Below are 26829 nucleotides of genomic sequence, written 5' to 3'. Positions count from 1 at the left end.
GAGGCTAAGGTGGGTGGACTGTTTGAGCCCAGGGGTTCAAGACCAGCCTGAACAACATGGTAAAACCTTCTCTCTACAAAAAAATACAAAAATTAGCCAGGTGTGGTGGCACACGCCTGTAGTCCCAGCTACTTGGGGGGCTGAGGTGAGAAGATTGCTTGAGTCTGGGAGAAGGTTGCAGTGAACTGAGATTGCATCACCGCACTCCAGCCTGGGTGACAGAGTGAGACCGTGTATCCAAAGAGAAAAAAAAAGTTGCTTTAAGTTTTGGGAAAAGCAATTAAGAAAATTGAAGGGCTGTGGTGCACACCTATAGTCCCAGCTACCCAGGATGCTTAGGTGGGAAGATCACTTGAGCCCAGAAGCTTGAGGCTGCAGTGAGCTATGATCGTACCACTGCACTTCGGCCTGGGCAACAAAGCGAGGCCCCATCTCTAAAAACTGACGTGTAAAACTAATGATTTATTTCATTACTGCATATCCTTTTAAGCAATTCTGTAATTCTCCCTTTGTCATATTATTTTAGTCCTTTTTAGCATATTTGGGAATTGATAAGTAATGATGAAATAATTCCTAGGATGATGAAATACCAAAATATTTCAATATACAGGAAAAATAAGATCAGTAAAACCCCATAACGTTGTTTAGATGTACAAGTGGTAATAGCTAAAATGAGTTTATTACTTTGGAAAAAAAATAATTTTCAGGCTGGGCGTGGTGACTCATGCCTATAATCCCAGCATTTTGGGAGTTCAGGAGTTCAAGGCCAGCATGGTGAAACCCCACTTCTACTAAAATTACAAAAATCAGCCAGGTGTGGTGGTACACACCTGTAATCCCAACTATTTGGGAGGCTGAGGCAGGAGAACCGCTTAAACCCAGGAGGCGGAGGTTGCAATTACCCGAAATTGTGCCACTGCACTCCAGCCTGGGGACAGAGCAAGACTCCATCTAAAAAAAATAATAAAAATAAAAATAGCCGGGCGTGGTGGCTCACGCCTGTAATCCCAGCACTTTGGGAGGCCAGGGCAGGCGGATTACCTGAGGTCAGGAGTTCAAGATCAGCCTGGCCAAGACGGTAAAACCCTGTCTCTACCAAAAATACAAAAATCGGCCAGGCATGGTGGCAGGTGCCTGTGATCCCAGCTACTGGGGAGGCTGAGGCAGAGAATTGCTTGAACCCGGGAGGCAGTGGTTGCAGTGAGCCGAGATCACGCCACTGCACTCCAGCCTGGGCGACAGAGCTAGACTCTGCCTCAAAAAAAAAAAAAAATTAAAAAAAAAAAATTAAAATAAAAATAAATTTTCTCTTTGCTGTTTTGAAGACCTCCAATAAATAAAAGTCATGAAATATACATCTTTACAAGTAGTCAGTACTGCTTTTAAAAAAAAACCTCAAAACTAAAATTGAGTCCAGACCAGGTGGGATGGCTCAGGCCTGTAATCCCAGCACTTTGGGAGGCCGAGGTGGGCAGACTGCTTGAGCCTAGGAGTTTGAGACCAATCTGGGCAATATAGAGTTCAATGACACTGATGTTACATAGACATTTCTTACTACTGTAGGTAGAAAGTGAACAGGAAATTATTTAGTTCAATTCAAAATGTATTAATAATTGTTATCACTGTTAATTTTCTGATTTGATCACTGTATTGTGGTTTTAAAAGATACACTTGGGGAATCTAGGTGAAGATTATAGGGCCCTTATTTGTATTATTTTTGCAACTCTCTTTGAAGTCTGAAATTATTTCCAAACAAAAAGTTTTTTAAAAAATTAAGTATTAGGCCAGGCATGGTGGCTAACACCTGTAATCCCAGCACTTTGGGTGTCTGAGGCAGGTGGACTGCTTGAGTCCAGGAAGACCAGCCTGGGCAATATGGTGAGACCCTGTCTCTGTTTAATATAAGAAATTTAATCTTTCAAAATATCTATAAGGCCAGGTGCAGTGGCTCATGCCTGTAATCCCAGCACTTTGGGAGGCCAAGGCGGGTGGATCGCCTGAAGTCAGGAGTTCAAGACAAGGCTGCCCAATGTGGTAAAACCCTGTCTCTACTAAAAATACAAAAAATTAGCCAGGCATGGTGGTGGGCACCTGTGATCCCAGCTACTCAGGAGGCTGAGACAGGAGAATTGCTTGAACCTGGGAAGGGGAGACTGCAGTGAGCCAATATCGCGCCACGTCTGCCTGGGCGACAGAGCGAGACACTGTCTCAAAAAAAAAAAAAAAAAAAACTTAGCCAGGCGTGGTGGTGGGTGCCTGTAATCCCAGCTACTTGGGAGGCTAAGGCAGAAGAATCACGTGAACCTGGGAGGTGGAGGTTTCTGTGATCCAAGATTGCATCACTTCACTCCAGCCTAGGCGAAAAGAGCGAAACTACATCTCAAAAAAAAAAAGAAAAAAAATTTATAAAAGATAGAAAAAGTAAATAAAACAAAAATTTAAGTATTAATAGTAGGGGAGGGTCAGGCTCATAATCCTAGCAGAGGGAAGATTACAGAGAGACACTGTAGGTGGGAGAACTGCTTGAGGCCAGGAGTTCAAGTCCAGCCTGAACAAAATGATGAGAACTTGCTGCTCTCAAAAAAAAAAATTAAAAAAAAAAAAAAAGAAAAAATAACAAAGCATTATAAGCGGGGTGTGGTGGCACATCCATATAGTCTGATGTTTTGGGGAGGCTTAGGTGCATAGATCACTTGAGCCCAGGAGTTTGAGTCCAACCTGAACTAACATAACAAGACCTTGTCTCTAAAAGGAAAAAAAAAAATTTTTTTTTTTTTTTTTAAACTAAAAAGGAGGCCAGAGGCCAGGCATAGTGAGTCACACCTACAACACCAGCACTTGGGGAGACTAAGACGGGCAGATTACTTGAGCCCAGAATTTCGAGACCAGCTCAGGCAACATGGACAAACCTGTCTCTTTAAAAATTACAAAAATTAGCTGGGCAAGCTAATGTTAGCATGCCCCTATAGTCCCAGCTACTTGGAAGGCTGAGGTCAGAGGCTCACCTGAGCCCAGGAGGTTGAGGATGAAGTGAGCCATGATTGTGCCACTGCACTTAAGCCTGGGGGGCTGAGCACCATGGCTCACACTGATAATCCCAGCACTCTGGCACTTTGGGAGGCCAAGGCGGGCGAAGCCCTTGAGATCAGGAGCTCGAGACCAGCCTGGCCAACAAGGTGACACCCCGTCTCTACTAAAAGTACAAAAATTAGGCCGGGCACAGTGGCTCACACCTGTAACCCAACACTTTGGGAGGCCGAGGTAGGTGGATCACTTGAGGTGAGGAGTTCGAGTTGGCCAGCCTGGCCAACATGGTGAAACCCTGTCTCTACTAAAAATACAAAAATTAGTTGGGTGTGGTGGTACAGGCCTGTAATCCCAGCTACTCAGGAGGCTGAAGCAGGAGAATCACTTGAACCCGGGAGGCAGAGGTTGCGGTGAGCTGAGATTATGCCAAGCTGAGATTGCACCACTGCACTCCAGGCGGGGGGACAGGGCAAAATTCCGTCTCAAAAAAAAAAAATAGCCAAGCATAGTGGCACATGCCTGTAATCCCAGCTGCTCGGGAGGCTAAGGCAGGAGAATCACTTGAAGCTGGGTGTGTTTATGTGTGTGTGTGCAATGAGCTGAGATAGTACCACTGCACTCTAACCTGGGCAACACAGTGAGACCTTGTCTCAAAAAAAAGAAAGAGAGAAAGGAAGAAAGAAAGAGAGAGAAAGAGAGAGAGAGAGAAAGCAAGCAAGCAAGCAAAAGAAAAGCAAAAGAAAAAAAGCATTACAAAGAATAAAACTTAAGATGGCTCTTGAAAGGACAGGTGGATGTGTCACATCTCACACTGCTTTGATCACATTAGCTCTTCTGCTCCCACACAAACACGGGCACATAACATCTTTAACCATCTATGTATCCTCTACTATGCTCAACATACTGCTTTGTCTGTCTGTGATGGAAACCAAATCATTCATTCGTGTATACATCCTCTAATATTTACTGAGCACATACTATGCACCAGGTGTTTTAGGAGTTGGAAATACAACGGTAAACAAAAATCCCTTCCCTCAAGAAGCTTACATTTTAGTGAAAGATGACACAACAGACAAAGTATAATATTTAGAATATTAGGCAGTGACAAGTATCAAGAACAAAAGGCAAGGAAGAGTTTCTGAAATTGTAGATAAGAATGGCCAGAGAATACCTACTGAGAAGGTAACTTTTGAGTAAAGGAAGTGAGGGAGCTAGTCACGCAGAAATTAGTGGAGAAAGCCTTCTAGGCAGAGGGGACAGCAAACGCAAAGACCCTCATGTCTTTGTGAGGGCTCACATGTGCCTGACATTTTCCAAAACAGCATGAAGGCTGGGTAGCTGAAGAAAAACGAAAGAAGGACTAGTCAGAAATGTAGTCAGAAAGGTACTAGGATAAGGGTGGCAGGCAGAGGGTACATCACATTTGTTCTTACAGGTGTTTTTTTCCTTTTTTTTCTTTTTCGAGACAGGGTCTCATTTGGTCGTCAAGGCTGGGGTACAGTGGCACAGTCATGGTTCACTGCAGCCTAAAACTCCTGAGCTCAATCCTCCTGCCTCAGCCTCCCAAGTAACTGGGACTATAGGCACGCACCAGCATGCCTGGCTAATTTTTAATTTTTTTTATAGAAATAGGGTCTTCTTACGATGCCCAAGCTGGTCTCAAATTCCTGGCCTCAAATGATCCTCGCACTTCAGCTCCCAAAATGCCGGAATTACAGACATATCTTTTTTTTTTTCGTTTGAGATGGAGTCTCGCTCTGTCGCCCAGGCTGGAGTGCAATGGCATGATGTTGGCTCAGTGCAAGCTCCACCTCCTGGGTTCACATCATTCTCCTGCCTCGACCTGCTGAATAGCTGGGACTACAGGCGTGTATGCCACCATGCCCAGATAACTTTTTTGTATTTTTTTAGTAGAGACCGTGTTAGCCAGGATGGTCTCGATCTCCTGACCTCTTGATCTGCCCACCTCGGCCTCCCAAAGTGCTGAGTTTACAGGCATGAACCACCAGGCCCTGGCCCATTACAGACATACCTTAATAAGGACTCAGGTTTAATACTCAGACTGAAATGGAAAGCCACTGGATGGTTTTAAGCAGAGAAATGACAAGGTATGACAGGTTTCAAAAGAATCACTTGGGTTGCTATGTTGAGAAAGATTTAAGAGTCGCAGTAACAAAACAAGGAGAATAGAATCCAAGCTAGAGATGCACAGGCGCTGACTAGGGCAATGGAGATGCAGATCCTAAGTGGTCTAATTCTGGATAGTATTTTGAATATAGAGCAAATAAAATTTACTGATGGACCACATATGAAAAAGACAGAGAAGAGTCAACAATGTCTCTTAGTTATCCAAGAGGAGACATCAAGTGGAGACCTCGAGTGGGCCACTAGACATATTAGTCTACGGTAGAGGGAGAGATCCCCGTTAGAGAGTCATCAGCATTGTTTGGATTTTAGAAAGGCAATATGGTACATATACTGTATCATCTCTCTCTCTCAGCTAGGGCTGGGGTAGATCCCCATAATCAAGCAGTCGCATTTCTGCATCATGCGGGACAGCCCAGGTCAGGTTGTGCCCCAAAATTAGCTGTGGAACTAGACTTACCAAAAAACAAACTCTTGCATTTCAGAACTGCAAATAAAGAATGTGGACCTGCATATCCTCCAATAGCCCATATATCAGCAAGCCTAGCCCTGGAGGACACCAAGAAGACTCATGAAGGGTCCACTGCCATGCTGAGAAATATGGGTAACATATAAACACACAAGACAAAAAGGGGGTAGGGAAAACAAAAGCAAAAGGGGCAAATAAGAAATACATCAGTTAGAAATTGCCACCAATGACCAGGCACAGTGGCTCACGTCTGCAATCCTAGCACTCTGAGAGGCTGAGGTAGAAGGATCTCTTGAGCCCAGGAGTTCGAGACCAGCCTGGGCAACATAGGAGGACTTCATCTCTATAAAAATATTTCTAAAATTAGCCAGGTGTGTGGTGGCACACACCTGTAATCCCAGCTACTTGGGAGGCTAAGGTAGGAGGGTCACTTAAGTCCAGAAGGTCAACACTGGAGTTGTGATCATGCCACTGCACTCCAGCCTGGTGACAAAGTGAGACTTCGTCTCAAAAAAAAAAAAAAAAAAAAAAAAAAGGCCGGGCGTGGGTGGCTCAAGCCTGTAATCCCAGCACTTTGGGAGGCCGAAATGGGTGGATCACGAAGTCAGGAGATCGAGACCATCCTGGCTAACACGGTGAAACCCCGTCTCTACTAAAAAATACAAAAAACTAGCTGGGCGAGGTGCTGGACGCCTGTAGTCCCAGCTACTCAGGAGGCTGAGGCAGGAGAATGGCGTGAACCTGGGAGGCGGAGCTTGCAATGAACTGAGATCCGGCCACTGCACTCCAGCCTGGGCCACAGAGCTAGACTCCGTCTCAACAGCAACAAAAAAAGACATTATGCGAAGAAAAGACATGCGGCTGGGTGCAGTAGATCATGCCTGTAATCCCAGTACTTTGGGAGGCTGAGGTGGGCGGATCATGAGGTCAGGAGTTCAAGACTAGCCTGACCAACATGGCAAAACCCTTCTCTACTAAAAATACAAAAATTAGCCGGGAGTGGTGGTGCCCCAGCTTCTTCTTCGTGGAGGCCGAGGCAGGAGAATCGCTTGAACTCGTGAGGCGGAAATTGCAGTGAGCTGAGATTGCACCACTGCACTCCAGCACTCCAGCCCAGGTGACAGAACAAGACTCCATCTCAAAAAAAAAAAAAAAAAAGTCTAGTGCCTAACACAGTATCTGTGACACAGTAAGTCCTCAATAAATATCATCTTTTACTATTCAAGGGGCAAGGAAGGTGTATTTTGAAAAAGCATATACCATGTATTTTTTTTTTAAAGGCCTACAGAAAGTAAAGCTTAACAAACTCTTGGCTGGTGGAATTGCCCAGAAAAGTGAGAAAGCCTTGAAAAGCACTATGCTGAACTACTGAATGCCATGGACATAACCTTTTAATTCCAATTAAAATTCCTGGGTACTAACATCTGCCATGCACAGTTCTCCAGTGTCTTGTCTGCTTACACTGAAGATGTAAAAAGAATTATACTTTGCCAGGACTATACACCTCCTTCCTTAAAAAAGAAAAAAAGTCTTTCTCTGTATGTAAATTATTAAAACCCTCTTAATTACGAAGTGCCAATCTTTCTAAGCTATTTATCTCTGAGCAACATTATAGTATATAAAATAATTATCTGGAGATTATGAAGCATTTATGAAACCGCTCCTAATACAGCAAAACCAAGTTCTTACTTGAATCCTTAAAGACTCTTCTGTGTTCCCCAGTATACAGCACTGCAAATCACGGGAACTACTATATGTAGACCAAATTTTCCTCAGTGGTCAATCGTTCTCCACTATCTGTTTATGGCACCAGAAAAAAACACCTGGATTTTTTTGTCTCCCCATCAATTCTATTACAGCCATCATTAGCTAAACTAAAATGCTGTTGCTTTTGCAACTTCCTTGGCAGAGAAGATAGAACCCACCCTTTTCACATAAACATAGCACAGAGCACCAGGCCCTACTAACCAAAGCACAAATCTAGAATTTCACTTCAGATAATTAACCAGAGGCCCATTTAGACATCACTGCATAAATAAACATTGGTTCCATGTTTATTTTTCTCGTGAAAAATATTGAAATAATTTATCTCAATAGGAAAAGATAATGTATTAAGTGAAAGCAAAAACCTCATCTAATGTGGTTCTGCTATAGGTTAAATTTGAAATGTCCTAACGCGACTCTCCAATGCAGGCTGGAGAGCAATGCTACAGAAGTCACATACAGAAGGCTACCCTGATCCACAACTTCACCCTACTCTGAAATAAAAAGGGCAAGAACACTGTACTATGTAGACTATAAATAGAAAGTGGTCTAGATGGTCGAACATAATTACATAAAACCAGAAAGAAAAGACTTCTCACCTATAGTTACCTAAATAGCAAATTCTTTAGGAAATCAAATTTTGTTTTTTTGTTGAGACGGAATTTCGTTCCTGTTGCCCAGGTTACAGCGCAATGGCCCGATCTTGGCTCACTGCAACCTCGCCTCCCGAGTTCAAGTGATTTCTCCTGCCTCAGCCCCCCCAGTAGCTGGGATTACAGACGCTTGCCACCATGCCCAGCTAATTTTTGTATTTTTAGTAGAAACGGGGTTTCGCCATGTAAGCCTGGCTGGTCTCAAACTCCTGACCTCAAGCGATCGGCCCGCCTCAGCCTTCCAAAATGCTGGGATTACAGACATGAGCCACCGCACCCGGCCGGGAAACTAAGTTTATATAGCAGAACCATCTGCACAATGAAAGCGTTCAAAACTACAAGTGTCAGAGATATCGCAATATTTTATTAAAAGTCTGAATTTTTCTTAAAAAAAAAAAACAACAAAACCTATTTTATAAACAGACCAGTTTTGAGATTAAAATGTAAATCCCAACTTTCCTGTTATAAATCTCAGCCTTGTAAAGAGGAGGAACTTCCACTGCCTTTTCAAGGCTAACTTGGTTAAAGTCCTAACGCACTGAAACAGACGCCAAGTCTACTACCCACCACCCATTGGCTCAAAGGAAGCCCCGCCCCGTACAGCCACCGTAACTGAACATTAAGGGAACCCCAGAAAGGTTTTCCCTCCGCCACATTTCTAGTCTCTGATGACTCCCTACCCCTCCCCGACCATCACCACCGCGGAAATACGGTTCCAACACCAGCCACACACGCTCCTACAAGAGGACCTTAGGCACTTCGCCCCAATAGATACAACCAGGAGGGTGGTGGGGGTGACCATGCTCCCACTCTCCCGGCTGCACGGTGCCAGACACGCTGCATGGAGCAAACACAGAAAGCAGCTCAGGCACAGGGCCCTTGTGCCCTAGGCAGAAGGCATGACCGAGCCACCAGAGTAAGTCCTGACACCTCCGCAGCTTTCAGTCGGCGGGAGCCCCTCCCTCCCCACGGAGACATAAGGCGGGGCAGACCTAGGCGCCGAGACTCCCAGCCAGACCCGACAGCGGGCTTTCCCTAGCGCCGCCTCATTGCCAAGGAGGCGGAAACCCAGGGCCGGGGTGGGAGGCGGGGGACGGCCAAGGGGAGTGGCATCACGGATCAGTACGGCCCCTCTGGCCAACCGAATCCCGAGAAGGTGGAGGAACTCAGACTTCACGCCCCCTCCCTGCCGCGCCCTAAATCTACACGCGGGAGACCCCCCTATCGGTCCCCGACCCCAGCAGGCAAGAGCGCGGCCGCCAGCCCGAGGCCCCGCCCGCCCCAGGAGGCGGAGAGGGGGTGGTCGGCCGCAAACCGCACTCAGCTCGAAGCCGGTCCCGCCCCTTTCTCCACAATCGCACGCGCGCGCCGGCCCCGCCTCTGAGCGGCGGCGCGAGAGCCCGCCCCGCTCCGCGCGCACCGGGACTACGCTCTCCTCCCCCCCCCGCGAGGAGCTACCCCGCTCCGCCCCCCCCCCCCCTCACCCAGCCCCACACCCCCCCCCCGCCTGCTCTACGGGAGGCCGGGGGGGGCCCCCCCCCCCCCCCCCCAAAATACACACCCTCGAGTCCGGCGTTATCCACCACCAGGCTCCCGCCCGGCCCCCGGCCCAGCGTGCTCTCACCGCAAAGCTGCTTCGGCCGCTCGTCACTGCGTGTCCCTCTCGGCGTGAGCCGCGAGCTCAGCAGGGAGGCCCTGAGAACAGCGCGGGGCACCGGCCCGCCGAAGCGGACTGCCAGCTACCTCTCCGATAACGAAGCGGTCACAGGCCCCGGTGCCCAGACTGGGAAGGAGGGAGGGAGGGAGGGAGGGAAACTCCGAGGGGGGAAGGGGAGGGGGGAAGATGGAGAAACCGTCTCCGCCGCCTCTACCGCCGCGGCCGCTTCTCTGTTACCCGGGAAATCCCGCCCACTCCCCCGACCCCGCCCCACAGGGGGAAGACTCAGCTTCGTTCCAGCACAGGACGCAATACCCGCCCGTCAAAGACTGAGCCAATCACCGAGCCCTGTCTTATGCCTTCCCGCCCCTTCCCCCTCGACTGGGAGGGGAGGGGGAGCCGCTCACCTTCTCCACGCCCCTATTGGCGGGGAGCTTCCCTAACTCAACCCCGCCTATTGGAGACGGACTGCTGAAGCCCACCCCCGAGCCACAACGCTATTGGAGGAAGCGGGGAAGCTCTTCCTGTCTCATTGGAGGACACCACATAACCCGCCCCGCAGCGTCTCAGCCACAGGCCTAACAAGTTGGCTCCCGCCTCCGCCGGTCATCGCATTGGAAGGCTACCCCTGGCTCTCCCACCGCCCCAGTAAGGTAAGTAACCGATGTGGGGTAAAATGTCTGTAAGTGAAACAGGCTCCGCCTACCGCACTGCCGGGCCAGGCCCCGCCCCAAGAGTTGGATTGGATATCTTGGCACTGGTAGGACCCTCCATTGGCCAGGGCGCCCGTCTAGGAAGGAACTTAATTCCGCTCTGCGCGAGGAGGCTGAACCTTAGCAGTCCTTTTGTGGAATGTTTACACTAGAGACTGAAGCTCGGAGTTCCAGGGCCCGAGACAGGAGGGGGAGCGGAGCTCATCAGCGGAGACTCCACATCCTAGGATTTGAAGGAAAGGCAGTCCACCCCGGAGGACTCCCTTACAAAAAAAAAAATGAGAATGAGAACTCATCCTCCCTATCCAGTTATCTTTGCAGTTTACATTCTACACACTGCGTCCTTGTAAACACAAATATCCAGAGCAGCTAGCAACTCCTTTCAGCCAAGTAGAGTACAGAACTAAGGTCTGGAGACCTAGGCGAAGAAATAACCCATAACCCCCAGGGTTGCCAGCGCACTCCCTAGAGCTGAATGTGCAGTTCTAAGAGGGCGGAGATAACCAAAAGAGAGGCGGGCCCTAACAGCCACCGCCCTGGCAAGCCTCCGGAAGGCGGAGCGTGAGGCATAAGGTACTCACGATCTCCCGGGTGGATCTGTAGGCATCCTCAGAACTGAGAAAGGAGAAAAAAGGACCAAAACAGGCCACAGCATAAATTAACCTTGGGAACATACCACACTCAGAGAAAGGATAAAACTTCCGTAGTTGGGGACATAACGGCTGTTCACCTTCTCCTTAGCCAGGAGTGTTAATGGTCCCTGTGTCCTCTCTGTGTAGATAACAGGGCCTCGAACGCACAGTGAGACAAAGTGCTTTCAATTCCTAGTTTGCTTTTATTTATTCACCAAATAGGGCGTGGGCCTGACGCTGACCTTACTTTGGGGGGCGCTCTCTCGACGCCAGGAGGGGACGGGATTACGTTGTTACCGCTCTCCCGAAGAAGTAGAATCCTCCTCCCGGAGAGCTAAAACCCCAAGGGACAGGCCCAGGGAACCTACTCCTAGGTCCAACTCTGTCCTCCCTCTGCAATCCAGCGGAAACGGCCAGGAACGAGCTCTGGCAGCAGGTGGGCCTAACTCCAACGATGGCTTCCAGCCGCGAAACCACAGCAGCGAATTGCGAACTCCAAAGGTAGCCGACAGGTGGGAGTAGCCTCGCCAGTAGCCAAACCCTGCCCCAGGACAGAGGTCTAAAAGTAAGTCAGACCAACAAAGCGACCCCCAGGCCAAACCGCTCCCAGGTTAGGAGGAAGCGGCACTCCAGCAGAACTGACCCAAGGCTACTTTTAACTTTGCGCCGCCTTCCACCACTAGACTGAGTAGCACAGGGCATTCCCACCATGGTATCAAGAACTACTCAGAACCCAAGCCAACATTAGGCTGCCCACGACTTCCCGTGAACACAGGGTACCACCTGCGCTGGATCTCACCTAAGGGCCCCAGGCCAGGGCACTAGGTTGTCAGAGTCTCGGATACATCCAACTAAGGACAGCTGCTACCATGCCTAGGGAAGAACAAACTTCCAGCGTGTGCAGAGTTCTCGAGCTTAAGCTCGGGGAAGTCAAAGGGCGCGGAAATAGCCAAGCGACAGGGTTAGAACTTTAGTACTTGGCACCGGCACCGAAGGGCAGATCTCAAACCCTGCAGAACCTACGAAGCTTCGCTCCCGAAATCCACTCCGCACTGTAATCCCCTGGCTTCACCCCGAAGGCTACCAGGTCTCCAGCCTCGGTGGAACCTTTGTGTGGCTTCTCGGCTCTCCCCGCCCCCCTCGCCAAGGGCGCCGAGCCTAGGACTTCCGGGCGGGAGGGCAGTTCGAAGGAGCTAGGCGGGCCTCTCACACGTGCGGAGCGCGCTCAAGAGCGAAGGAGGGAGGCGGGGAACAGGGTGGACTTCCCCCTCCGAGCTCTCTCCGCCGGAGGAGGCCGGCCTACCCGTCCCACCAATCCGAGGCGGGGGCGGGACCTTGCGCCTCGCGTCAGCCGCAAGAACCCTCCCTCCTCCCTCCGCGGAAAAAAAATCCTAGCAACTTAAACTCCAGCCCGGCCTCCCGATAGGCGGAGCTCGGGAGAATGTCATCCAATCCACATCCGAGAACGCGAAAAAAAGGGACTCTCGTCCAGCCACTGGAAGACAAGAGAAGGCGGGGCCTCCGGGCGAGCCCGAGGTGGGTGGGAGAGAGGAAACGGGCCCGCCCCTCAGCTCCCCTCCAGGCGGGTTGCACAAGCCGCCAGCGGAGTAGATAGTAAACAGTCTGGGCCCAGGAGTGCAGGCAGGGGCCGCCCGGCGCTCGGTGGACTGGGCCCCTGCGCCGCCTCTCCCGGCGTCGCCCCGCCCGGCCGGGACGGTTCCCGCCGGCGCCCCGCCTACCCGCCCGCGGCCGCCATCCCGGCTGACAGGCGCGCCCCCCGCGCCCCTCCCCGCCCGCTGATGCATTTCCTTTTCCCGATTCCGAGCGTGGAGACTGTTTTCCCAGTTTCCGACCTTCACTGCCCCTTTCAGGCCACCCCCTCGTGGGCGCGCACACGCCGGCGCCCTCGCCCCCGCCCCATCCGCGCCGAGCGGTCCGCAGCGGCATCTCGCAGGAAGGGGGAGCCCGGCGGCGGCACGGCCGGGGGAGGGGAAGAGAGCAGCAGTCGCCGCCGCCGCCTTGGGGTGGGCGGGGAAGCAGGCAGCTCCATGTTTGCAAGGGGATCAGCCGGGACCGCGGGGCGAAGCCGCCGAGTTCCTGGGGGTTTTCCGTACCACCGGTGCGAGCTCCTTGCCGGCTCGTGGCCTGCCGGGTGCCGGCACCAAATGCTGACTCGACCGCCAAGGCCAGGGAGTTTGGAAACCCGGCAGCTCGCGGGGCTAGCGGCGAGGCGCAGGGGCTCTTTCCGGTGGCCTCTCCCGCCCCCGGCTGCCCCTCCCGCAAGTCCAGTGTTGCCCCCGCCCCCAGAGTCCATAACAACCGCGGGCCCACAGTGCCCGCGCCTCTCCGGAACGCGCCCACCGCCCCCTCCAAGTTTGCGGGCAGAAACAAAACCCTCGAGGCGGCTGCCGCCCTTGTCCAGCGTGGGTAGCCAGGAAAGCCGCGGGCCCCGGCTCGCTCGCTAACTCCAGCTCTCGAGCAACTCCGGGGTCCGCGAGCTCAGTGGGCCCCGCCGACCATGCTCCAGCCGCCGCCCCCTGCCGAGCCCGCACGCCGCAGCTCTGGCCCGGTTCTAGTCGGTGTGCGGAATCTCCCTTTTCTTTCTAATATTTTTCTTTTTTAAAAAACGGCACAACAGGAACCGGAGGTCTCCTGCCCGCCCCTTCTCCAGTCCGCCGCCAAAACCTACCGAAACGGACTGCTCGGTGAGATAAACTAGGCAACACGGCCGGCGCAGGGACGACCCCAGGCCGGGCCCACCCCCTCCCCACGGCTCCGGCACGGCTGGGAAACACACACACTGGCGAGCGGGCGGCGCCAAGAGCTCTCCTTCCTGGCCTGTCCCTCGCCTACCTCGGCCGCGGAACTCCGAGCCTCCCCTCAGCTCGGTCCCAGGGCCCACGGGGCCCACACCACGTCGGGCCGGCCAGACCGAGCGGCCGGCGGACTAACCCCCCAAACGCCTGAGATTGGGGGGACCAAATTAAAAGCAGCTGTTTAACATACCTTCCGAGCCAGGCGAGGAGTCCTGAATGGGGGGGAACGCCCCCCACGGGCTATTGGCTCCCCGGCGCTCACGTCAGTCACCCTGGGCCCGCCTCCGCCCTCCGCCCCGCCTCTTCCCCTTCATTGAACGCCCCCTCCTTCCAAAAAATATAAATAAATTAATTGAACTAAACGCGAGTGGGAGACGCATCCGTGGTAGAGGCCCTTATAGCTCCCTCGCCGCCGACTCAAGTTTCTTGAGGTCCTCGGACTGGAGGGAAGCCTTCTGGGACTCGGAGATCCGCTGGGTGGACGCGGAGGAGGAGCCAGCGGGGCTACCCGGCCCCAACTTCCTTCACACACACAACCCATTTGGAACTAGGTAGGAGAGGAAGGTAGGAGCACCCTGGCCACTGGCTGGAGTGGGCAGACCCCTCTGGCTGTGTGACCTAACCGTGCTCGGTCCGCTCTGTTAGGCGCCTAAAAATGAGTGATGCAAACGGGAAGCTCTGCGTCCGCGGGCAACAGGCACTTGTCTGAGCACCTACTGTGGGTGAGGCAGACATTCATACCGTACCTGCTGCTGGGTGCAAATACGGACTGGATGACATGCTTACTCTATCCCTCCAACGGCTCCAGATTCAGCCGAGGAGATTCTACGTAAGGAACTAAGTCAAGGCAGGAATGTGTATGAAAATAGGAGTTTGTATGTAAATAGGAGCTCAGAGAAGAGAGATTCCTTCTCGCTGAAGGAAAATTGGGAAAGGTTTCATGGAGGAGGTGGCATTCAAGTTGGGTCTTAAAGATTTCATCCAGCAGAACTGGAGGGGCAGGTCATTTTCAGCAAAGGACACAAAGGGGCAAATGCAAAAAAGGACCTTCATATGTGGCTGTAGTAATTTTTAAAAGTGGGGGTGGGGGTGGGGAGATGGAACAAACAGTTTAAGACTTTTAATTGGGTAAAATTCTTGGATGTGCACAGCAGAATGTGCAGGCAGCACGGTCACAAGGCCCACAGGCCCAGAACTATAGTGTAAGATGTTTGGCACCCTAGCAGAAAGATGGGTTCTGACGATGCACTGAGAGAAGTGCCTATAGGCAGCAAGTGGAGGCCCAGAGGCTGTTGTATTACTGTGTTTGGAGACTACAGAAGTGTCTCTTGTGGAAGGAATAGCTGGGGGAAGAGAAGGCTTCTTTTCTCTATCAAAGCCACCCAATCCGAAAGCTTTCCCCACCTTCAGCAGCCCTCAAGTCAAAGCTTTGACTCAGATCCTTCCTTGCATCGTTTGCTTTATTTATCATAACTTTCAACCAAAAGGAGTTTCTAGGGACAGAAGCTACCCCACATGTCTGTATTGCAGAGAGCTGAGCCTAGAGCCAGGGCACACAATGTGAAAAAAAAAAAAAAAAAAAAAAAAAACCTGTTTGTTGAGGCATTGAGGAAAGGAAGTTAATGTGGCTAAGGTGGGGTGTGCAGAATGTGAAGGACCTTGGCGTCCATTGGGCAGAACGAGGGCCTGCTGCTGGTTAGGAAATTATTGGGAAATCTATCCCAATAATTCAGGAGACACATAAGCAAGATTGACCAGAACAGTGACAGTGGGTGAGAAGAATTTTTTTTTTTTTTTTTGAGACAAAGTCTCACTCTGTCACCCAGGCTGGAGTGCAATGGTGTGGTCTCAGCTCACTGCAACCTCCGCCTCCCAAGTTCAAGTGGTTCTCCTGCCTCAGCCTCCAGAGTAGCTGGGACTACAGGCTACAGGCATGTGCCACCACACCCGGCTAATTTTTGTATTTTTAGTAGAGACGGGGTTTCACTGTTGGCCAGGTTGGTCTCCAACTCCTGACCTTGTGATCCACCCACCTCGGCCTCTCGAAGTGCTGGGATTACAGGCGTGAGCCACCGCCCCCAGCCCATGAAAAGAATATTGAAGGAGAGCCTGTATTTGAGAAAGACTCAAGGGGAGTGGGTGAGTGATTCAGTGTGGGTAGTAGAGGGAAAGAAGTAGCCTGTGGCCTGCTGTGTGAAGAGTTGATAGAGCTTGAGGCTACTAGTTAGGTAATATGGGTTCTACACTTAGCATGGTGACTGGTGTTATAGTCTTAGGCAAGTCTCTTCCTCCCTCTGAGCCTCAGTTTCCTTGTGAAATGGGGGTGGAAATTGGAATAGAAAGACTCTAAGGACTTTACATAGGATCCAAGTGGGGGAAGCTTGCCACTGAGGAGACAGGGTAGGTGGGAAGAACCGATTTTGGAAGGGCAGTGGGTCACCCCAAGTGGAGTCTGGAGACTGGAATGTGGGCAGTAGCTCAGTTGATTGAATTATTGGGCAAAAAGTATGGAGAAGAAAAGGCCAGGAGATAAGGACTATGTGTTCAGCAGGAGGCCCACCCTGGCAGAGCCATGGAGGTCAAGGTTCACCCTCCCTAGGGTGAGGACCAAGTTTTTCTTCAGAACAGACATCCCAGCTGGGCAACATAGCAAGACCCTGTCTCTACAAAATATTTAACAATTAGCTGTGTGTGGGCTGGGTGCCGTGGCTCATGCCTGTAGTCCCAGGACTTTGGGACGCCAATCACCTGAGGTCAGGATCACCTGAAGGCAGATCACTTGAGGCCAGGAGTTCGAGACCAGCCTGGCCAACATGAAGAAACCCCGTCTCTACTAAAAATTTTAAAAAATTAGCCAGGTGTGGTGGTGGGCGCCTGTAATCCCAGCTACTCAGGAGGCTGAGGCAGGAGAATCACTTGAACTGAGTGAGCCGAGATCACGCCACTGCACTCCAGCCTTGGCGATAAAAGCGAAACTCCATCTCAAAAAAAAAAAAATTAGCTGTGCGTGGTGGCACATGCCTACAGTCCCAGCTACTCAGGAGGCTGAGGCAGGAGAATCGCTTGAATCTGGGAGGTGGAGGTTGCAGTGAGCCGAGATCATACCTGCACTCCAGCTTGGGTGACAAGAGCAAAACCCTGTCTCAAAAAAAAAAAAAATTAGCTGTCCGTGGTGGCAGCATGCCTACAGTCCCAGCTACTTGGGAGGCTGAGGCAGGAGAATTGTTTGAACCTGGGAGGCAGAGGTTGCAGTGAGCCTAATCATGCCACTTCACTCCAGCCTGGTCGGAAGAACGAAACTCTTTGAAAAGAGTTTTTTTTGAGACAGAGTCTCAAAAAGAACCCAGCCGGGTGCAGTGCCTCACACCTGTAATCCTAGCACTTTGGGAGGCCCAGGTGGTTGGATCACCTGAGGTCAGAAGTCCGAGACCAGTCTGGCCAACATGGCGAAACCCCATCTCTACTAAAAATAGAAAAATTAGCTGGGCATGGTGATGGGTGCCTATAATCCCAGCTACTCAGGAGGCTGAGGCAGGAGAATCACTTGAACCCAGGAGGCGGAAGTTGCAATGAGCCGAGATTGCACCATGTCACTCCAGCCTGGGCAGGGAAGAGTGAAACTCCGTCTCAAAAAAAAAGGAAAAAAAAAAAAAAAGAACCAATCCCCTGATGTCTGGATCCCCATCTCAAATTCCTGCTCTATTTCTTAATTTCTTAACGGGCTCTGGCTGAAGGCATAACAGATACTGTGTCAAAGTGAGATGAGGCAGATTGGTGGTGGAGCAGAAAGAACTAGTCTGGAAGTTGAGTCCCCTGGTTCCCACTTAGTCCCTTCTTATCTGTGGATCAGCTTCCTCTCCTATATTAAGAGGATAACATAGCAATCCTTGCCCTGTTATGGGGATTAAATGTGATGATAAAGTGTGCTTTATCACCTGGTAAGGTTCTGAGCTGCTGTGGAAGCCAAAGACCCAGCATTTGACAGTGATACTAGGTAGCATGTGTGCTATGGATGCAGTTACTCATGGAGGATTTGCAACTGGAACAGTTACCGCCACTCAGAGAACTAGGCTTTGCTGACACTGCCCATGGTCCTATGTGTGCCACACTGTTGGGGACTTCCTCCTGAACACTTGGCAGACTGAGTTTCTTGAGGACAGACACTTTGATATACCTCTGAGCCCCCAGAGCTCACTGTAGTCAGGTACATAGGGCCCTTTGGAAGGGTCCAGTGATGGTTTCTGACTCAGTATGTTGACACCTGGACAGCACAGCAAGTCCCACATTCTTTGGAAAAGAGAAACCCTTGATTTGGTGACATTGTCCCTCCAGCTGCCAGCTGCACTGAGGGGTTGCATCCATGCTACTCCCCCCACTACCCTATCAGTGAAGACAAAACTAAGTGGACTTTGTGAACCAACTGGTATAGGCAAAAATAATAATGATAATAATAAAATAAAATTAAGTGGACTTGGGTAAGGGCCCTCCTAGGAGAAATCACATTGGTAGGTCAGGTTCTGTTTCCTGGAGGCCCCTTTTATGTGAAAAGTCTCATAAACCAGCCTGGGGAACACAGTGAGACTGTCTCTACAAAAACTAAAAACAAATTTAGTTGGGCATGGTGGCATGTCCCTGTGGTCCCAGCTACTCAAGAGGCTGAGGCAGGAAGTTCACCTGAGTCTGGGAGGTTAAGACTGCTGTTAGCTGTAATCACACTACTGCACTTGAGCCTGGGAGACAGAGCGAGACCCTGTCTCAAACAACAACAATAAATTCTTGTAGAGTTTGTGAGTTAGGGATTATTATCCTTAGTTATAGATGAGCAAACTGAGGCCAACAGCAGTAGAGTGACTTGCTCAAGTCAAATAGCTAAGGGAAGTCTAGGTCCAAAGCCTGAGCTTTACCTATACTCCCACATGCTGTCTTTGTGCACTCCAGCTGGTGACCCAGGTTGGGGCCTGGAGAAAAACAGCCTGACTCCCCTGTTGTTCCACACTCCTCACCTCTCTAACTTAAAGTCAGTTTATCCTCAGACATTTCTAAATGATTTCTGGCCTTTTCGAGAAAATTATCCAGAAAAGCAACATTTGTCTGATGCACATACATACATACACAAAAGACCTAAACTCACAACACATAAACTCAAATCTGTCACACCTCCTGACACGCTAAATCTCACAGGCGTCTCACATACACCCTCTCTCATTCACAAAAAGGACTCATTCAAAGTTCTTTAGGGCACTTATGGTAGGTGGTGATTAAGAGACATTTAGGGCCTGCATTCCAGTGACTCTGCCAAGGATATCAGTGCCAGCACCCTGTCGACACAATCTCTGAGGGCTAATTCTGTCAGTAATATCCAGGTAAGGAGGATATGAGGCTGGCTCCCACAACCCAAAGCATCTTCTAGGTTCAAGGCAAGATGATTTTGGCAAATCATTTATCTTTTCAGTTTCTTTATCTGTAATCTAAGAATCAGAATACCTACTTCAGTGGGAAGATGTGAGATTTAAAATTAAGTGTGCCTGCCAGGCGCGGTGGTTCACGTCTATAATCCCAACACTGGATCAGGAGGTCAGGAGATCAAGACTATCCTGGCTAACACTGTGAAACCCCCGTCTCTACTAAAATTACAAAAAATTAGCCGGGCATGGTGGCACGCACCTGTACTTGGGAGGCTGAGGCAGGAGAATCACTTGAGAAGGGGAGCCAGATGTTGCAGTGAGCCGAGATGGCACCACTGCATTCCAGTCTGGGCGACAGAGCAAGACTCTGTCTTAAAAAAAAAAAAAAATATTAAGTATCCCTAGCATTCAGTCGAGAGTCATCCCTACTTCCCTCTTCTCCTGGCCATTCAAATGCAAAGTCCGTTTGAGCAATGAGCCCTGCCAGCAGGCCTAGAGGGCCAAATAATCCCATGATGTGAAGAAACTCCATTTCTCTTGCAACCAGGTTTGGATGGTATATATTCCGTAATTTCTGATTTCTGGGTGGCCTTGGAGGCTCGGAATTTTTGAAGGAATTTTATGACTGCTACTCACTGCCTTGAAATGTTTCCCCTGGCAGAGCACTCAGCATGTTCCTCAGTTTACCTGGCTTTATGTTTTCAAAGTGTTTACTTCTCTTTATCAGTTGTTTGGTGGCCTTTTTTTTTTTTTTTTGAGACGGAGTTTCACTCTTGGTGCCCAGGCTGGAGTGCAATGGTGCGATCTCGGCTCACCGCAACCTCCGTCTCCTGGGTTCAAATGATTCTCCTGCCTCAGCCTCCCGAGTAGCTGGGACTATAGGCATGCGCCACCATACCTGACTAATTTTGTATTTTTAGTAGAGATGGGGTTTCTCTGTGTTGGTCAGGCTGGTCTCAAACTCCCGACCTCGGGTGATCCGCCTGCCTTGGCCTCCCAAGGTGCTGGGATTACAGGCGTGAGCCACCGCGCCTGGCCTGGCTTTTTTTTTTTTTTTTTTTTTAAAGCAACAAGTTCCTTTGTTACTGCTTTCTAAAAATAGAATAGCTTGCCATATGAGAATTTTTTATTTTTATTTATTTTTTTAGAGACGGGGTTTTGCCATGTTGCTCAGGTCAGTCTGAAACTCCCGGCGTCAAGTGATCCTCCCACCTCAGTCTCCCAAATCACTGGGATTACAGGCCTGAGCCACTGCACCCAGCCAGCAAGGTCCTTTGTTCAAAGAAAATCTTATTCAGAAGCCTAATGTGTAAGAGATCAAGGTGGGCCTTGTTTTGGTTTAAGTGAGGACAGCCTGAGCACTGCAGTCAATTCCTTCACATCTCTCTCATGCAGCCTCCCTGACAGCCACATAGTCCCTTCGAAGACTTCTAATGAACCCACATTTCAGATCTTGTTCATTCATCCCAGCCACTACCTACCTCTCAGCAGCCTGTGACAGAGCAGCCTGGCTTTGTGCTCAGTTACCTCTGCCTGTTCATTTAGTATCCTTCAGCAGCTTTTCTTCCTCCACCCATTACCTAAATGTTGGTGACATCCAAACGTATCTCCTCTCTTGCCTTCCTCATTCTCACTTCAAGGCTCATTGCTTCTGTCTAACTAAGTCCTAAATTGACATCTCCAGACCAGTATCTGCCCTGAACATCAGACTCCAGACTTCCACTGGATGCTGGCCACAGAAAATTTTTTTATTAAAAATTCATTTTTTCACAGAAGAAAATTCATTAAAAGTCAAGAAAGAGCCCCCAGATGAAATGGCTGACTTACTCAGGTGCACATCTGGCCAGTCTTGAGGCTTTAAGACCAACAGCAGCATTAGAGAAGGAGCCAGATTATAATGTGCGGGGAGGGGAGATGGACGTGAGCCTGGAACATATTCCCCTCAATTGTTGAAAGCACTATAGTGTCTCCATCCAACACCCCCAGCCAGGATTCTAGTGGAGTTAGCTATGTCCACCATGGCCTTAGCCTGAAAAATATGGGTATTTAAGACTTCAGCAGGCCACATTTAGCTCAGACAGGAGGATTTTATGACAACCAAGGTGAAGAAGAGTTCTATATTTTTTTTTCCCCAAGAAAACATCTCCAAGTAAAAGTCCTAGATTTCTATTTGTGGGGAAGACCCCAGTCTTCTCTGTAGCCAATTATGAGCAGTCCAAAACACTTGATAGTCACAAGTGTCGTATAAAGGGAACTACAGGGCAGATACCTCCTAACAGAAAAAGATGGTTCCCAGGCTGCTGGGCACTTCCACTCCTGCCCTTGGTAGGCTCACAGTGGTTTGTGGGTAGTAACCAAGGCCAGAGAGAAATCTAAGGACTTGGCTGGCAGCTCTGGGACCCTTGGTCAGTTCATGCTTTGCCTCTGAGTCACCCTGTAGACCCCACATTAAGAAACAAGGAAACTTTAAAGGCCTATAGGCTGGTCTTGGAGATGACAGGGACCTGACCTGCTTTTCCTCCAACTGGAAGGCCAAGGGGGAAGAGAACTGAGGGAAGCTAGGGGAGTAGCAGCAGCTTGAAAGAGGAGACTCTGAAAACACACTAAAACTGGGGAGGCTGGGTATGGTGGCCCATGCCTGTAATCCTCTCATTTTGGGAGGCTGAGGCTGGAGGATCACTTGAGGCTGGGAGTTCGAGACCAGCCTGGGCAACACAGTGAGATCCTGTCTCTAGAGGAAAAAAAAAAAAAAGCAGAGTTCCTGCTTGAGCCCAAATGTTGAGACTGCAGTGAGCCATGATCATGCCACTACGCTCTAACCTAGGCAACAGAGCGAGACTCTGTCTCTGAAAATAAAAAAAAAAAAACAAAAAGTGGGGAGTGCCAGTGGGAGCTGACTCAACCCAAGTAAGGGCCTAATAGCTCCTCTATGGGTGTTTGCACTATCCAACAAAGAACTGGACCCTTACAGTCAGAGGACCCATGGTAGGATCATCTGGTGTAGCCCCTTCTTTTACAGAGGGAACCTAGGACTTAGGTTGGGTTGAGTGGTAAGACCTCAAAACTACCAAAGAGCTGGGTCACTCTAGAGAAGCCTTTCTACTTGGCCAGTGCCTCTTGGCCCAATTCCCTCTAGGTCTCTGATTTATAAAAGTTTTTGTATGTGTGTCTGTCTGTCCCAAGAGACAAGAAGCATCCCTTTCAGGGAAGGAACCAAATTTCCCTAGGGCTGTGATGTTAAATAGTCCATTCTCCCAAGAACAAGTCCTACTCTGTCATTTACCTACATACTGTCACATGAAGACTGACAAGGGTGGGCCTCCCAGGCTGAGGATGCTGGCGCACCCTTCACCTCAGGAGTCCCATCCTAGCCAACAAGAATGGGCAAGATGAAGGGAGCAATGGGAAAAAGGACATGGGGATTCTCTCATGTTTGAAAAATTATATAGCATAGGAATGTTAGAGAAAGGTGAAAAAAACAGCAATCAAGTCAGAAGCAGAAGCCTGCTTTAGCTCACAGTGTTTTCTTCTTTCCTGAACATTGTCTTCCTTTTTTATTTATTTACTTTTTTTGAGACGGAATTTCACTCTTGTTGCCCAGGCTAGAGTGCAATGGCACGATCTCAGCTCACTGCAACCTCTGCCTCCCGGATTCAAACAATTCTCCTGTTTCAGCCTCCTGAGTAGCTAGGATTACAGGCACAAGCCACCGTACCCAGGTAATTTTTGTATTTTTAGTAGAGACGGGGTTTCATCATATTGGTCAGGCTGGTCTCGAAATCCTGACCTCAGGTGATCTGCCCACCTTGGCCTCCCCAAGTACTGGCGTGAGCCACTGCACCCAGACCCTGAACATTTTCTCTTGCTTTGTTCAGTAAGTCTCCTGTATGAGAACCCTGACTTGCCAAATAGATTCTGGGTTGCATCTCTGCCTTCCCTTTCCCTCCTCCTTTAACACCTAACACAGGTAGGATCAAACTGGTAAAAGCTATAAACAATGGCAGTGGGAGGAGTTCCTCGAGTTTTATTGAAAATTTAGGAGACATCAATTCGTTAACTCTCTACAGAGTCAGAAACATGAACTAAATCTGTGGTTCCCAAACCTGTGTCATCCTGTCACTCACTAACAACCTACTGGATGGACCCAGGAATCAGCATTTTATGGAGCTCAAGTGATAGATAACCTCACCAATCTTCAGATATGCAATCAGGAACTCATGCATAACTTTAAATTCACAGGGCAGTTGGGTTACAGCCTCTTCAAATAAATGACAATTTAAAGTTACCTCCTCCAGGCCTTTTATCATTAATCCCATTTCTTACATGTTCCACTAAACCCCCTAACCTCTCTAGTTTCTCAGATTTCCAAGAATCTCTGTTCACTTCTTATGTTTGTGCACTCCCAAGAGAATGGAGGCTCATCTGGAGAAGGAACTAGATTAATCTTCTGCTCTACACTTGAGCTCCTGATTATGGTAAGAAACTCAATAAAAATTTATTGGCAGATCAGAAGATGGATCCTTAGAGGAAGTCTAGTGTAAGAGTTGAAAGAAGGTACTTTGGAGTGAGATGGTCTGGATCCTGGCTGTAGCAAATTAACATTCCTGTCTCTCAATTTTTTTCTTCTGTCAATACCTACCTCAAAAGGTTGTGGAGGGTGAATGAGATGATACCTAGAAATTACTCTAAACAGTGCCTGGAATAGAGTAAGCATCCAGTAAATTGGTTGCTATGACTATTATTAAGAACACCCCAATATTTCCCAGCCACAATTGCCCCAACTGGGCAAGCCATCACCAGCCAACAGGTATGATATGGGGAGTGGTTTTCCATGGACAAAGCTTCTGGTTCCATTCTTTCTACGAGAGAAATGCAAATGACCCAAGATCTCACAAACACCATGTATCCATAGATAGGGAGTTTCCTGGGGAGAATGACAACCCTTTTGGTACTCTGCAGACATGAGGACCCTATATCAGGAGGTCCTAGCTAGGAGAGTCAGTCACCAACCCTGTCGCCCTTTGAGTCTACTACATGAAGCATGGGCACAAGAACAACAACCTGGAACTTAAGAACTATTTATACTCTGAAAGGACAGCTAAACAAACCTCTGTTCTCCAAAGACAAGATCTCCATCTTCCATGCAGTGAGGAGACCACAGGCTTTGTAAGCACACCAACTTGAGCTCGTTTTAGAGCAAATCACTGTAACCCTCTGGACCTCACTTTCCTCAACTATATAGAAATGAGAAAGGGGTACACAGGAGAAGGGAGAGAAGATAATACCTCACTGAATTGTTGTGAAGTTTGAATGAAGCAATGAGGAGAAAATCACCTAGCATAGCGCTTAGCACATCTCAAGCACTGAACTGGTGCTGGTCCCTCTGTCCAGATATAGGGCCATGGCCTACAGACAAGGTGAACTCATAGTGTCAGAACTCTAAGTCTCAGATACTGAAGCCTTGGGTCCCTCCCTGCCTCCCTCATCCCTCCCAGACCAGCTCCTGGACCCCCTCCCTCATGTCCCAGGCTGCTAAATTGATGAAGCTAAAAGGGTTTTGATCATGTCGGTATATTTATATGTAAATACAAAACTGTATCACTGTAAGATATTGAATATGAACATTACAATTATTTTCTGAATCTGCCTCAGTCCATTGATATTAAATACAAAAATGAAATGATTGTAAAAAATAAGAATATACACATTCAAAGAGCTTATTACAATATAAAATTATTGAGGTCTGATCAGCTGCCAACCTCATCTTCTATGACAGGGGAAGGTTTAGGAGTTCCTGGGATTTTCTTGGGAATGTGGAGTGCTAAGGACTCTTGATTTATCCCTAGCACATAAGGATGAGTGGGCTGGGAGCAGGCAGGGACAGGTTGGGTGGGTAGGGGACAAACAGTGATTGCAGGGGACCACCTCACTCAGCCAGAGGGTAAAGCCTTTTATTGACACAGAACCCACCCAGTTTGAGGGTCTAGCAGCCTAGCAGGCAGGAAGAGATGGGCATCTCAGTAGACGGCCAAGCTTCATAAAGGAACCATCCAGCAAAAGAAAAAGGGCCCCAGCTCATCCTCCCAGGGAGGCATTTTCTTAGTAGTTTTTTCTCTCTCATACTTGGGCTACGCCTCCTTCCTTCTAAGACTTCGTACCGATTGCATGTGGCTCTGGCTGCTCAGTGAGTTCATCTCTACCCTCCGCCTCCCATCCATGGGATAGTGAAAGCAAAGAGAGAGTATGGAATCACAGTGGAGGTCTGTTCCCCAAATTGGCCAAGTAAACGCAGAAAAATCATCAGATAAGGGAAATCCATGCTGAGCTAACCCAGTGTCACCACAAACTAATACATTCTTGGCTCCAACAGGAGGGAGATAAGTCATTACTTAAGGAAGGGGCCCTGTGGCAGGAACATGGAGAAGTGTGTATGTCCTCTTCCACCACTCTGTAGCCTGACAACAGGAGACATGATCACCAACCCAAGCTAGTCCAGGATAAATAGTAGGGTCCAAGAAGCAAGGAGTCCTGAACTGCAACACAGAGCCCCAGGAAATTCTACAAAGGAATATCTGTGTGTATATGTATTTATAGAATATGATCATATTATCACATACAATATATATTATATACACACGTACATATGGACCCATACACATAAGTACACACACGCACACACACAGAATGACAGGACTGGAATACACGCCCTACTTATAAACGTGCTTGGCACTCAGGACGATCTCTAGAATATGTAACTTGGTCAAGCTCTCTGGGGAGAAAGGCAAATGCTCATCAAAACTCCCCATAAAATCCTAGCAAAGGGAAGGAGTGGGAGAAAGGAGACCTCCAGAAAGAGAATGGCGGGAGAAAGGAGGAGGGAGGTTCCTTCCCCACTTACCTCGGGGACCCTGGAAAAAATCAATAGCCACAATTTGGTTTTAATAAGGCACAGTTTGATAGCAGGTGCTAGGAATTAAGAACACATTGCTGCTGGCCCTTTCTAGTGGCAATTTCACCACATTTATCTAGCCAAAGGGAAAGGCTGCCTTGTGTGCACACGTGTGCCGGGAGACACAAGAAAGAAGTTGATCCATGGCTTCAGCGTAACCGATGGCAACCTATAGGCTCAGCGGTGTCCAGGGTAGTTTAAGGAAGGCTGGCCAGCAGGTAGGAGGTTCGTGGGAGAGTTACTGACCCTCCACAGCCAGCAGGTTTTGGCCAGAGGATACCATGCCCTCCTTCTCTGCGAACTCCAGGATGGCCTTGTAGCAAAAATAGTACTGCTCAGGGGTCTGGATGCTGAAGGCCCTCTGGGTCCTCATGCGTGACACCGTCTGGAACACATTAAGGGTGCCAAGCTCCTCCAGCTGTGCCAGGCAGATGTCCAGGGAGCAGAAGGTACCTGAAGAAGGAAGGAAGTGATCACATCTGGTTTACCTCTTCTCTCTTCCTCCCTCTACAAAATAACCCAGGGAGAACTGAATGAATGAATTCAAAGGCAAAGCACCTCTTGGCAGAAGGCCAGGTGGCCTTAGGCCTGAAAGGACT

At 49.3% G+C, this 26829-nt stretch overlaps 4 protein-coding genes across 12 annotated transcripts in view; 1 reads left to right on the top strand and 3 right to left on the bottom strand.

Annotated features, from left to right (window-relative positions):
* Nucleotides 1-14123, bottom strand: part of SIN3A (SIN3 transcription regulator family member A) — an 89939-nt gene extending 75816 nt beyond the window's left edge. For 2 of the 6 annotated variants that reach the window (XM_023196653.2, XM_031935785.1), the window contains exon 1: nucleotides 9683-9964. The gene's annotated coding sequence lies outside the window, so the exon portion shown is untranslated. Of the gene's footprint in view, nucleotides 1-9619; nucleotides 9965-11859; nucleotides 11881-13913 lie in introns of those variants that run through there. The other 4 variants (XM_023196656.2, XM_023196655.2, XM_023196658.2 and 1 more) reach the window with 4 other exon arrangements.
* PML (promyelocytic leukemia) overlaps nucleotides 1-26829 on the bottom strand; it is a 551773-nt gene that overhangs the window by 144054 nt on the left and 380890 nt on the right. The window lies entirely within an intron of this gene.
* Nucleotides 10147-14392, top strand: LOC116418839 (allergen Asp f 7 homolog). Of its 3 annotated transcripts, none has more exons than XR_004228993.1 (3): nucleotides 10147-10368; nucleotides 11465-12596; nucleotides 13699-14392. XR_004228993.1 is itself a non-coding variant. In XM_031935787.1 (3 exons), the coding sequence occupies exon 3, from the start codon at nucleotides 12860-12862 to the stop codon at nucleotides 13523-13525; it is 666 nt and encodes a 221-aa protein (XP_031791647.1). In that variant the 5' UTR covers nucleotides 10147-10368; nucleotides 11465-11625; nucleotides 12487-12859; the 3' UTR covers nucleotides 13526-14392. The 3 variants fall into 3 exon arrangements, 1 of the variants encoding a protein (XP_031791647.1); XM_031935787.1 differs by having other exon boundaries at nucleotides 11465-11625; nucleotides 12487-14392; XR_004228994.1 differs by lacking the exon at nucleotides 11465-12596.
* Nucleotides 24837-26829, bottom strand: part of PTPN9 (protein tyrosine phosphatase non-receptor type 9) — a 110170-nt gene continuing 108177 nt past the window's right edge. For both annotated transcript variants that reach the window (XM_023196693.2, XM_023196692.2), the window contains one exon: nucleotides 24837-26683. In XM_023196693.2, coding sequence (XP_023052461.1) covers nucleotides 26469-26683 — 215 coding nt within the window. In that variant the 3' untranslated portion in view covers nucleotides 24837-26468. The remainder of the gene's footprint in view (nucleotides 26684-26829) is intronic.

Source organism: Piliocolobus tephrosceles, chromosome 6 (genome assembly GCF_002776525.5).
Source record: "Piliocolobus tephrosceles isolate RC106 chromosome 6, ASM277652v3, whole genome shotgun sequence".
NCBI lineage: Eukaryota > Metazoa > Chordata > Mammalia > Primates > Cercopithecidae > Piliocolobus > Piliocolobus tephrosceles.
This window is presented reverse-complemented; position numbering and strand designations above follow the sequence as displayed.